Source organism: Centrocercus urophasianus, unplaced genomic scaffold, assembly GCF_019232065.1.
Source record: "Centrocercus urophasianus isolate 14NV4802_14NV808 unplaced genomic scaffold, USGS_Curo_1.0 seq_1412, whole genome shotgun sequence".
Taxonomy (NCBI): domain Eukaryota; kingdom Metazoa; phylum Chordata; class Aves; order Galliformes; family Phasianidae; genus Centrocercus; species Centrocercus urophasianus.
In genome coordinates, this window is record NW_024884601.1 from 1 (window position 1) to 13010 (window position 13010).

At 53.0% G+C, this 13010-nt stretch overlaps 1 protein-coding gene across 8 annotated transcripts in view; it reads left to right on the forward strand.

Moving 5' to 3' along the window:
• Positions 1–73: 73 nt before the first annotated feature.
• Positions 74–13010, forward strand: part of ZNF512B (zinc finger protein 512B) — a 28815-nt gene continuing 15878 nt past the window's right edge. For 2 of the 8 annotated variants that reach the window (XM_042815155.1, XM_042815157.1), the window contains exons 1-7: positions 553–4168; positions 7568–7647; positions 8385–8513; positions 8818–8990; positions 9139–9392; positions 10163–10234; positions 12018–12152. In XM_042815155.1, coding sequence (XP_042671089.1) covers positions 4054–4168; positions 7568–7647; positions 8385–8513; positions 8818–8990; positions 9139–9392; positions 10163–10234; positions 12018–12152 — 958 coding nt within the window. In that variant the 5' untranslated portion in view covers positions 553–4053. Of the gene's footprint in view, positions 131–550; positions 4169–7567; positions 7648–8384; positions 8514–8817; positions 8991–9138; positions 9393–10162; positions 10235–12017; positions 12153–13010 lie in introns of those variants that run through there. The other 6 variants (XM_042815153.1, XM_042815154.1, XM_042815160.1 and 3 more) reach the window with 6 other exon arrangements.

Consider the following 13010-nt stretch of genomic DNA (forward strand, 5'->3'; position numbering starts at 1 on the left):
CGGCGGCGGAGCGCGGGCGGCGGCGCGCCGGGGAGCCCCGTACGGCGGCCCCACAGCCGCGGGCGGCGCCGCTTCGCCGCTCGGGGGACGCCCGGCCCCAGCGCCCCGCACCGCAGCCGCTGCCGCCGAGGTAAGCACCGAGCGAGGCCCCGGCCCGGCCCGGCCCCACCGCGGGGACCCCCCGCCCCCGCTCCCGTTCCCGCTCCTCCGGCCGCAGCCCGCGTCGCCATTTTGCCTCTCGCTTCCCCTCCCGGGAGCGCGGGGCCGGTGGCGGGACGGGGCCTCGGCACAGCCCGGAACGGGCCCCGAGCGGGGGCGGCGGCGGCGGGGCCCTAAGCGAGGTGACGGGGGCGGGGAGGAGCGGGGAGGGGGCGGGCTGAGGGTCCGAGGGGTCGATGGGCCGGGGGGTGAGCCGGCCCCGGCCGTGGCCGGGTCGGTGAGGTGACGGGAAAGGTGAGCCGGGAGGGAGGACGGGGGGCGCGGCAACCGAGGGTGGAACGGCCCGGGGCTCCGAGGTGACGGGCGGCCCTGGACGAGCGGATCCCGGCCGGAGAGGTGACGGGAAGATGCGTCGGCCGGGGCAGGAGGATGAGGGACCCGGCCGCCGGGTATGGCACGGCCCAGGCCGTGGAGGTGACAGGTGATGGCGTGACCCGGGCAGGCCCAAGGAAGTGACAGCGGGACGGGCGTCCGCCTCTGCTCGCACCGGCGGAGCCCAGCGGTGATGTGACGCACGGCCCCGCAGGTCACCGGGCAGTGGTGACACCGGGTGGTGGCTTCGGCCGGGGCTGCTGCCGCTCACTGTCTGCTGGGATTTTGTGTGTGTTTGTGTTTGTGTGTGTGCTTTTCCCATTTGCTTTTGTGCCTGAGGATGGCCGAGGGGGAGGGACTTGCTAATGTGTTTCAGACAGAAACTTTCAAACCATCAAAAGCTTCACCCGCGCCCAGAAACAGGCACTTGGGTGAAGTGCAGTGGCTGGGTGCTACTTCTGCTCGGTGCAAGTGATTTCCTGCAAAAGAGACTCATAGGGGTACTAAGGGGAACCGCTGGCCAGCGGGTGTTGCTGGATTTGGGTGATGGTGGTGATGCTGAAGGACCTCAGATGGACATCCCCTGCAGCCACCAGCTGCACTCAGAGCACTGCAGAGGGGCAGGGGAGGCAGCGACATGCATGGCATCTCCACTGGCACAGGGTGGCCATCCTTACCCCAGTGGTCTTGTCACCCGCCAGGTGCTTCCCTCTTGCTGATTCCCCTTTCTCCCAAAGGAGCCTTTTCCCATGCCCAAAAGTTTCTCTTAGTGCACAACCCTGAGCTCCTTTTGATGGCTGTCACCTGTGACGGCCTCGCTGCATCCCCACTGCCCCAGCATGCCACTCACCCCACAGCTCACTTGCCTTTTTGGCATTACCTCCATCACGCCGAGCCATCAGTTAATTATTGACAATAAGCGGAGCGAATCAATGGATGATGTGTGCTGAGATGATTGCAAAGTGCTGGGGCCACGCAGCATTCCCTGCTGGAGTGTGTGTGTGTGTGCTGCTGACCTGGTCCACAGTGACTGATACGTTTTGAAGTGTGGAATCAGTTCCCCTTTTCCAATTCATGCCAAATGTGCCAGCGGTCAGGCTGTGCCCAGCACCTCCTTGGGAGGAGTTGTGATAGAGTGAAGCTTGACCTGCAAAGATGCCTCCCCCGGCCTCCCCCAGTGCATCCCAGCACCGCTCACAGCTGGGACCTGCCAATGTCTGTTTCTCTCATCACCGGCTGCAAAATGCACCAAAACACAGTGGAAGCATGGAAAGGCACACGGCACAGGCTGTTGGCTGGTGTCAGCGGGTGTGACTCAAATCAAGTAAGAAGTTTGGATATGACTGAAGACAATGGGCTGATTTCTGCTCTCTGGCTCTGGGGCAATTCCTCTGGGATCCCCGGGGTTGTATTGATGGTCATGGAGTGGCACTTGGCTCTTGCTAGGAGGTTTATTGGCTTTTATTTTTTGTATAAGCTAAAAATTAGAGGGGAAAAAAAAAAAATCAAAGCAGTATTTGATGGGGAAAGCAAAGAAGTTTCCAACCTCCAAAACCGGCCAGAAAGGGCCTCACTGATGGGACAGAAGTGATCAGCAGTGATAGTGGGACTGCAGGTCCGGGATGGGAGCGCTCAGGAGCGATGCTCAGCCCCAGGATGGAGCGTTAGGAAACGATGCTCAGCTCATCCCTTGCTCCCATTGCTGCCCGTGCATTGCTGCTGGGTGTGAGCATGCTGGGTGTCTGCTCCCGGCAGGACCTTCCCTGCGTGCTGTCCTTCACAAGTGGCACAGGAGGGGAGGGCACTGGCCCATTTGTTCCCGTGGACGAGCTGCAATTTGGGGAAAGACTGCAGGGACCCCACTGGGTGCCCACTCCCAGAGCCGCTGCAGCTCATACCCAGATCTTCTGCTGCAGGAGTTCAAAGGAGTGGAATAAATGATTCCTGCGTTTGGCACTGAATGCCAGAGAACCTGTTGCCAAGAATGAAATTTCTCATTTGATTTGATTAACCTTTGTGTCTGCACAAACAACCCAATATTTGTCACTGGCTGAACACTTGCTGGAGGAGTTTGCCAGCTCGTCTGGGAGCATCTGGTCTGCATGCCATGCACAGTTATGCTCTCCTGCGCAGGAAGTCCCTGTTGTCACCTCTGGAAGGACACCTCAAGGGACAGCACAGCGTCCCACACTGTGATAGCAGTGCTCTGGGGGTGGGGGCCTGCAGCCCCTTTCCCCATGGTGTGGGTTCAGGGGAGCTGCTCCCCGAGCACCGCAATCCCACCGGGCACCTGGGCAGGGTGATTGGGGATGCTGAGGGGGCACATCTTTGGCTTGGATTGAGCTGAACGATGCAGACGGGGTTATGTGAGAGGCATCAGAGGCTGACAGGACACATCTGTGTTTTAAAAAATGTGTGCACATGGGAGAGAAGTGTTAAGCAGAGGTGAAAAGAAGGCAGCAGGTGGCACTTCCTGCAGTCGCACTGCTCGTGTCTGGCTGAGCATCAGCATCACTTCCCTGGCACTGTCCATAGTCTTCAGGCTGGATGTGGCCATGGGAGCCAGCAGGACCCACTCCCAAAGCCCTGACACCCCTAGGACAGGTTTGGTTCCTTGGTGCAGCTGGGCTCTGCAGCAAGATCTGAGTTGAGGGCTATAGTGCTGCATCCAGACACTGCTCACTGGTGCCCAGTCCCACACTTGCTCAGCCCAGCAGTGAATTTTGTCTGCATTGCAAGAAACTTTTCCAAACCAGACAGGCTGAGCCCCTCCTGCAAGGTGCATCCCTCATCGTGCTGCATTGTACCGGGCTGTACAGCCCACGGCACTGCACCCGGGTGGCTCACTCCAAGCAGCTGTGTTATCTGCCTTCATTCAAGTGTGAGGTTCGGGTTCAGTGTCTGAGGATACTTGAAATGAACTTGGGCAAAAGCAGCCACTCCATGGCCTTAATCCTCCTGAAGCAGAGGGGTCTCCTGCTGGTTGCTTCTGCAGGGAGCACGACCGGGCCTTCCGTGATAATTTCTGATGTTCATTATTTATAGAGAAACCAAATTGAATTATTAATACAGAAAATTTAGATAACATTAGCAATTCTCGGTTTATAACAGTTTCCCATTAATAAGGAAAATTGGAAATTTATCACTACATCTGTTCATTAAAACTCACTATTTTTTTTTCCTTTTGGTGTCTTAAATGAAAGCATAGAAATAAACGAAGAGGAAAAGCCATTTACTCTGTTACTTCTCTGGACGAAGCCAGCCCATAAGTTTTAATAAAGTCCTTGCTGTTATACGTGGAGAGGAAACCAGCTCATCATGAAAGCAGCTTTTCAACCATGGCTTTTGCATTGCTCAGCCGGAGGACAGATACTCAGAAACCTATCTTGTTTCTGCCCTTTGTGACAATGCTTCAGCTGTCAGATTTCTAATTTCCCTCCATTCCAGCAGCTCTCCTTGCTTTCAGCATGTGTTCTTCCCAGCTCCATGTGACTTCTAACGCATCCCCTGCTTGTTTCAGAGATGGCGGATTCCTATGCTTGTAAAGGTGGAAGGAAGACTGCAGGTTCCACCAAACCCAGCAAAGAGAGCAGGGCAGAGGCGAGGCTGAACCCTCCAGCAGAGCTCCCCAGGCTGGGTAAGGAACTGCTTTTCTGTCTCCGAATGTGAATGGGCTGGAGGGGACGATCTCACCAAGCATCTGGCTAACGAGATGGGTGTCTCTAAATCTGTTTATCATGGTGCTAGCTAAATGTTATGTGAAAGGGTGGAAAGGCTGAAATGAGTTCAGCCATCTGCTGCCTGCCGTGTCGTACCCCCTGGATGGAGCTCCTCGGGGACCCATGCGCTGTCGCTCTGATCGATGGTGGATTTCACTGTTCAGGCATCTCCAGACCGAAGGAGATTTTCTCCTGTCTGCTTCTGCTGAGCAGAGATGCTCTCAGCCCCTGTGTTGGGCTCACGTGTGGCTCTGATCGTGGAGACTACGTGCACCCAGGGCTGGTGGCATCTTACCAGCACCTTAGAGGTAGAGCAGACTTCGTTTCGGCCCTTCGTTCTGATTTACGTGGACTGAAAGTGATGCAGTGAAGAATGATGAAGGTACCTTGCTGCAACATCTGGGAAAGTGCCGAGAGAGTGGAAACAAGTATGGGGATTCCCTTTGTCAGGGTAAATAAGGCTTAATGCTGTCCCCAGCTGGCAGTTGGTCAGTGAGGGCATGGAGAGGCATCTGGACTGGGAGCTTTCATCCACTTAATTGATGTGCAGCGTTACCAAAAGTTTTGAAACTTGTGGAAGTTGTAGAAAGGAAAGAAGAGCTGTCCCTAAGGCAAGCTGTGGCCGTGGGCATGCTGGGCTGCTGGATAGGGGTGTGCTCTTCTGGCTGCTCTGGGATCTTCTGAATTGGGGTTATTTTGAAGCATTTAGGAGAGAAAGCCGAAGAAAAGAAAGGAGAGGAGTAGCAGGTAATTGCTGTGTTGTGAGATTATGTGGTTCCCAGCTCATACAGTCCCGTGATGTGCAGCAGCTCCATTTCATGTGGAGGATGAGGTCCTTCCCTACATAAGCACATAGGAAGAGCTGGGTGCATGGTCTGAGCGTGCACATAAGAGCAAACTGAAAATGCAGGAGGCATAAGGCAGGTGTGGTGAGCAGGAGTCCTCACAGCCACTCTAAAAGAGTTTTGGAATGAGCCCTGCAATGCTGCTCCAAAGCCTGCAGTTTGGGGGAGTGAGCCTGCAAGATCTTCCCTGCAGCTCTGGAGCAGTGAGGCTGCCTTGCAGGGCCAGATGGGAGGCCTTTTAGGAGTTTTTATGTTCCTTAGAGGTTGCTGCTGTGCTGTACTTGAACAGCCAGCTCTTGCAGATGAGGCCTTCTGAGTTAGTGGGATTCCCGAGGGATGCAGCATCTCCAAATGATGCTTTTATGGGTACCAAAATGAAGCAAACCAGCTGGCTCAGCTTCTGAGGGCTGGGAAATAAATGAGGAAATTGTCTTGCTTGCTATTTTACCTCTGGCCGCTGGGGCAGAAGGCATGAAAATGAAGAGAGCCTATGGTTTTGGCAGGGCTTCTGTAGGTAACTGGCTTTCTGTTTAATCTCTCTCACTTGCTGAGAAATCTGGGATTGGCTTCAGAGTGCCACAAGTGCCAGGCTTGGAGCTGAGCTCTGGTTGCTCAGGAGCTGGGGCCATTGCTGATGCACCTTCTGGCCTCTTCTTCATGTCTGATTTGCACCAGGGAAGGGTGTTTTGTAGGTTGAGTTAGTTGAGGTTTTTAATCTCAACCGCCCTCTGCTAGCTGTTTCAGGTTTCCTTCTCTGGGATGCTTTTTCAGCTTGGTTCTGTTGTCGTAGCAAATGGCTTTCAATCCTGATCCCTCTCATTAAGCCCCCTCAGACCTCAGTCTGAATGTCGTGCATGAGACTCAGCACTGCTTAAAGCGTGACAGTTTAAGGAGCCTTGCAGCAATCTCTCCATTCAGGTGGGTCTCTTACAGCCATGCTGATGCTCTGCACGTGTGCTGCTTGCCTCCGGAGGAGGAGTTGGCAGTGCTTTGATCGCCTTGCTTTTGAACAGGCAATTTTCATTCCTCTTGGTTGTTACTTTTGCTTCCTCCTTTTGAGCTGTGCCAACAAGTGCTTGTGCAGGCAGATTTGTACATGCCCCAGTAGGGAGCAGGGTAACAACGCGGTCTGAGCTCCCGGGCCCTTCCTTTGTCCATGTGTTGGCTTTTGTACAATTGCAGCCAAGCTATGAGTTGTGCCGAAATCTATGTCAGAAAATTGCCATTTCTATTTCTTGCTATTTCCATCACTTCAGTTCAACTGCCTGACCTCTATTTTCAGAAATTGCCCTGATTTGGAATGTTTCTCTTAGCAATTGTTAGACTCTAAAAGCAGAGCACAAGAGGGACTGAGCAGCACAGAGCACCCATGGTGCCAGGGCAGTCATGCGGCACCATCAGCACGGCTGGGTCCTCTGGGAGAGGCTGCTTGTGCTGGAGTTCTTCCGAGCCAAGGGGGTGTGAACTGGCTGCCAGCACTCTGATGGTGAAGATAAACCTGACCATGTGTCTGGTGAGACTGAAATTGTCCTAGTGAATAGATTTCCTGCCCAGAAGCACCTCACCAAGGCTCTCCAGACCCACAGGGTGACAGCAGAACTCTGCTCCAGCTAGGAAGGATTAAAGTTTGTGTTACAATGGATTGACTTGAGAAACTTCCTCAAGCTCTGCATACAAACCCTGATGAAAGTTGTCGTGGTGTTTGTTCCACTTGGCTCAGTCTCTTGTGGTTGTGAGTTAGGTGAAATCGGGACTTTGCTGTCCTTGTGAGCCTCAGTGTCCAGTCTAAGACTTGGCACAGTTCGTTGTGTTTGTGCTTGTTCCCCACACCACCACGTTGGGAAGCTCATGATCTCTGTGGCTGTTTGGAAGTGGTGACAACATTGCAGCATCTGGCTGAACAGAGCAGGTTTCTGGATGGGACAGTGAGAATCTGCTGTGAGCACACACAGCCGTGGCCCCTCACAGAGGTGTCCGTGTCACCTCTCCTCCTGGTGTGAGCCCCTCCAGGCACTGCCTTACTTGTCCTTCACCCCCTGCCATTCCCATTCCTGCTGCTCCCCGTGAAAGTCAGTGTCCTGCAGCCCCAGGGCAGCTCAGTCCCACCAACCATGCAGAGTGAACAGGGGATTTCAACAGCTGGTTCAGCACACAGATTTCTTTTGCTAAGTAGCATAGTTATGGAAGGATTTCCATCTGACTCAAACGGGAGTGTGGCTTTCAGCTGAAAATGCTCAGTGCTTTGCTTCTGCAAATTAAAGGAGAGCAGTCTGCAAACTGCAGGAGAAGCTGGACTGTGCTCAGTCACCTCCTGCACAGGTGTCTGCAGGTGCATGAACTTTGCATTGAGTTGCAGGGAAGCTGGAATTGCCTTCAGAGGGGGATCTGCATCTTGTACAGGGCAGCCTGGAGCCAGGCAGACACCATGGGGTAGGATGGGCAGAAGGTGACTTTTGCTACATTTGTTTGCAGGAAATGCAACCAGTGACAAAACCGAGGGCAAGAAGAAAGGACGACCCAAGGCCGAGAACCAGGCACTGAAAGACATCCCTGTAAGAGCCCAGATGCGGCCCCTGCCTCTGCCTTGCTCCCTGCACCACCCACTACAGTCAGCCTTGCTCTGTCAAACCTTCCTTTCAGGTGGTTTAGTCTTCAAAGCAGCATGTTAATGAGCTTAGCAGAATCTTGGGTCCTGTATCCCCTCTGTGCGAGTGCACAGCATCGCTAAGCACCCTACAAAACCCTGGTGGGGAGCAGTACCCCCTCCAAATTCTCCTTCCCAGTGCTGTTCCCAGATGAGCTCATTTCTCTTGCAGCCACCTCAGGTTTGGCTAACGATCAGGGAGCACTGGTTGATTTATTCCCCCTAGAATCTTGCAGTTTAATTCCAGCACACTGGCGTGGACAACACACAGAGCAGTTAGTCGTGAGGGAATGAGCACAGTGTGATTTACCACCTGAATGAAATGTGGGGTAGTTAAATCACCCAGGCAATTTCTGGCCTGATTTATTCCCCAGCCTGGCCGGGAGCACGCTGTGTGCCTCAGGAGGCACAGCAAGGTAAATTCTCAGGGGGAACTGAGAGTCTGCACAGCCTGCAATGCGTGGCTCCATCCCCATGTCTTTCACAGGTGAGAGGGAGCACTGAAACCATTGGGAGGGGGCTGGGAGTGGACAGGGATGATCAGAAATCCCATCTGTGCCCCTGGACCTCTCAGAACATAGCGGTGCACCCCCAGGCACGAGGTGCTCATCGCTCAGCTGCGTCTCTCATCTCTCCTGTTCCCAGCTCCCACTGATGAACCAGTGGAAGGATGAATTCAAAGCCCACTCCAGGGTGAAATGCCCCAATTCAGGCTGCTGGCTGGAGTTTCCCAGCATTTATGGCTTGAAGTACCACTATCAGCGCTGCCAAGGGGTAAGGAGACCGGAGGGCCATGTGTCGTTCCCAGTGGCCTTTTACATTGCAGTCTGCAGGGTAAAGCTGCTCTCAGGCCTTATACCCTTTGAGAAACATGGGATGAATATGGGGAGGACACAGGGACAGGCTGGAAGGTGCTTACAAGTGGGTCCCTCGTGGTTTTGGAGGGAACGTGGACATTTGGGAGCTGTCATGAGGGGAAGGGTATTATTACTCACTGTGTCCATAACTGCACCAGAAAAATGCTGGCCTTGCTGAGGTCTGACATCCACGCCCACCTTTCTGTCCCTTCTCCACACAGGGCGCAATCTCGGAGAAGCTGACGTACTCCTGCTCGTACTGCGAAGCTGCCTTCAGTTCCAAAACCCAGTTGGAAAAACATCGTCTCTGGAATCACTTGGACCGACCAGTGCCAGCCAGCAAAACAGAAAGCAAAGTGCAGAAGGCCATTGGGAAGAGCAGCGGCAAGAAAAGGTACCGGGCTGCGGCTGGGCTGTGCGGTAGCGGCATAGGGATGGCTGGAAGCCTCCATTCCCATGGTCTGGGATTGGGAGTGGGGAGAAGTGTCAGGACATTTGTCTTTCAACCCCTCTTTAAACAAGCCCTCTGTGCTTTGCCCTAGAGCTGCTGAGAGTTCAGCTTGCCCCACCATCCATCCCAAACAGGCAAAGACGGAAAAAGCCGTGTCCCAGGATCATGCTGAGAATGGCGAATGCCCGGCGGAGAGCCGGGAGAGCAAGGAGTTTCAGATCGCCGCAGCCGAGGCGATTGCAGCTGCCACCCCCACAGCAAAGTCCTCGAGTGGCAAGGATGGCGGGCAGCAGGGGGGCAGCCAGGCATCACTGCAGGAGGAGGACCCGGAGAGGATGAAGCACAGTAAGATGAGAGCCTGGGGCTATGCTGGTTCAGGAGCCCAGGGGAGGGGGTTCCCGTGGGAAGGGTCAGGGTTGTGATCCAGTGAGTGCTGCTGAAGGTTTCTGGATGTAATTAAGCCTTTTTTTTTTTTAACATCCTGCTAATTTGCTCCCGTGGTGTCTTGCAGCAGTGAGTTTCACTGTGAGTTAAGAACAGGTAGTAGCTATAGTAGAGATATTTCTCTAGTACTTGTGGGGTTGGACGTGGATTGAATTACCTGCAGCATAGCGAGCTGCATAGTCAGCTTCTCTATCCTGAGAGTGGCATTAAACCAGGCTGAGTGACAAACACATTTTCCTTACCTGTTGGGTGTCAGGAAGCTCTTATTAGCACTGTGTGGCTGGCAGGCAGAGCTGGGCTGAGCCAGGCCATGGTTACCCCTGTCATAGCGTGGGTTTGCACTTCTTGCAGCTCCCCAAGTGAACCAGCACCAAATACCTTAGCTTGTGAGGCTCTTGGCACTGGACAGAACCGTGGCTTCAGTCATTGAATTGGCCTTAGGTATTATGACTTCTAGTTTTGTGGTGAAGCAGAATCCTGTTAGTGTTCACTAGGCTGCCCGCTGCATTCTGCATCTCCTTTATTTCGTAGTGGTAAAGGCCTCCTTGGGATGATCCCTTTCCTCCTGACATGGAGTGTGTGTACAGCCCTGGCCCTGGGACAGCTGAAATCCACCTGGCAGTAAGGGTATTTGACCAAATCTCTCTCTCTGTTTCTCTCTTTTGAGTCAGGAAGGAAACAGAAAACTCCTAAGAAGTTTACGGGGGAGCAGCCGTCCATCTCGGGAACATTTGGACTAAAAGGTAATATGGATGGATCAGCTGTGGTTTGTAGCTTCACTCTGGGACATTTCAGGGAGAAGCTACAGGGACATTTCAAGCCCTTTCCCCAAGAGCCCTCCCTGTGGTGGAAGTAAAAGTGGGAGCCACTGTGCACAGAGATGTCATGGCAGAGGAACTGGTGCCTTTGACTGTAAGAGGAAATTGGAAAAGAAAGGCAGTGACATTGTTATCATTGCTACCAACCCAATCTGCTCTTCTTGGGAGCCTTTCCTGGAAAATGAGGGAAGAGAGGAAAGGACCTGGTTAAGTCTGTAACACAGAGTAAAGAGCTGCTGGCACCAGTGAGCCGTGAGGCAGGCGATCTCTGGCTTGGGATGCCACAGTATTGCCAGTGGAGCTGAAAATTATTTCTGCTGAGTAGAATGGTGACACATCCATTCCTCAGACTGTTTCCAGCGCTGGTCGCCCACGTTACAGAAAATGAATTCAAGGGTGAAGAGATGCATTACTGGGATCTTTTCTGAGAGGAGACTCAGAATTTGGCTTCTTCAGCTTGACAGAGCAAGAGTGAGTGGGACTGTGGTCGTGCTCCATCAGCACACCCAGCTGGGTATGGAGGGAAGAAACCTGGAACACCCCCAGCTTGAAAGCAACTGGATTCATGCTGGCTATGAAACTCATTCAACTGAGGAAATAAAACATGCGTTTCTAGGCACTGGAGGAGGCAGCACCTTCCAGTACAAGTCCTGGGGGAGAAGCACTAATGGCTTTGAAGGAATTAAACACACTTACCAAAGAGCAGATGGGATGTGGTCTCTGTGATTTCCTGTCCTCTGGCTCCTGGGAAGTCTGGGTTTGTTTCCCTCAACTTCCCCGCAGAGACTCTGCCACAGACTGAAATGTCTGCTGTGGGTTCCTTGTGGATAAACCCATTCCCCCATGGCCTACTGCCTCAAATGGAAACTGAACATGAGCAGGCATTTCCCAGTGTCCCTGTGGTTCAGCATACCATCTGTAACACAACAAAGTTTGCTCCCTGGGGGCAAAGGTGCCTCTGGGGTCATGGGGTGCTGTTTCGGCATGTATGGAGAGCCCTGCTTTTGAGTTCCTCTCCCAGCTCATTCTTTCAGAGCCCTTTCTGGTTTGCAGGCAGCTCAGTGATGGTTGCCATCAGCCAAGGGGACTGTGCTAGGTTTCCTCTTCCTGTTCACCTGTTGCCAGGTCACCTCTCCTCCCCTTTTGTCTTTCCTCACCTTCCCAGAAGCCAGCAGGACCAGGAGAGACCTGTGTCCATCATGACAGTTATGTAGAGAGCCAGTGGTGAGAGGTCCTGTGGGATATGGTGTCTGGGAGCCCAGTTTGTCCAGTTTTCTAAAAGGAATCCTCATTCTTTGGAGGAAGCATTAAGCCTTTCCAAGTGCAAGTTCACCAGCAGGAGCATCCCTTTTATATCTTGGACTTGCTATTCAATTGCCTCTTCTGGTTTATTGCAGAATGCCCTTTTGCCTTCTCTCCAGGATGTCTTCTTCCCGGTCTCCCTTGCCACAAGCAGTCTGCCTGCTTTGCCATGGTGTTTCTGTAGTTTAAATTGTGAGGATTGAGGGAAATGATTATTTCAGTTTACAAAGCACCACAAGTTAATTATAACATTGTCTGTCGTAATGTGGTCCTACACATACAGCCTTGGCAGACCTACCCCTATCTCACTGTTCCTAGGTCAGAAGTAGAGGTATTTTTCCTGCTATGTGTAAGTTGGTCGGATGCTATTAAAGCAAGTGTTGAAGAAAGTCCCTCCTCACTACAGGTCTCGTCAAAGCAGAGGACAAGGCGAAAGCCCATCGAGCCAAGAAGCTGGAGGGGAGCACCAACATGGAGGAGCTGAAAAAGAAACCTCCAGGAGCTGGTGTGAAGAAGGAAGCAGCTGTGCACCTACCAGCAGGTAAGGCTGGTGGAGGCAGAGCAGGGGCAGCAGCTCTGCATGCAGCCTGGCTGCTTAGCAGCTCGGTCCTCTGCTCTGCACTGAGCCTGCCCACCTGCACAGCCTGTGATCCCTGCTTCCCTCCTGGTCCGGCAGCCTCTGTGCTGGATGAGTTTTCATGAAGGTTTGTGAGCAAAAGCAGAAGCTAGACCCAGCACAAGACTACAAATAGGAGCAGACAGTTCCTGTCCTTTTGAGGTGTAGCAGGCTGACCATAATATCACAGCTGACATCCTGAAAGGGGGTCACTGTGAGGATAGATGGGTTTGCTGTAAGTGCTGGGAGTTAGCAGCCAGATCCTGGTTCCACCTGGCTTCAGTGTGACCACAGTTCAAAGCAGCTCCTGGGATACTGGCATTTTTGTAACTTCATCTCCATGAGCAATGCCAACATATAACTGACTATGACTGCATCTTCCTGGAGCCCTCAGGGTGCAGCCTACAACCTAGCACAGGCTGACTTTCTCTGGGAGCTCTGACAGCAGGAGGAACGCAGGATGTGCAAGATAAATACAGCTGCAGTACCTTGCTCTGGTTTCAAATTCAAATAAACAACTCTGTGATCTCACAGCCATGCAAAAGATTCCAAATAAACAGACTTGGCGGATTTTATTCAGACCGGGCTTCCCTTGCATGAAACCCAGCACAGTTCTGCTGAGAACACGGCATGAAATCTGGATCTGGGGGCAGGTTTTGGCTGCATGTGTCTTTTATTGTAGGTGTTTTTAAGCTGGACCTGGCCATTCAAATAAACACACGCCTGGAAGACAACACTCCCCTAGCTGCTTGTTTGTCTGCTGGGAAAAGAAATGCCAGAGAA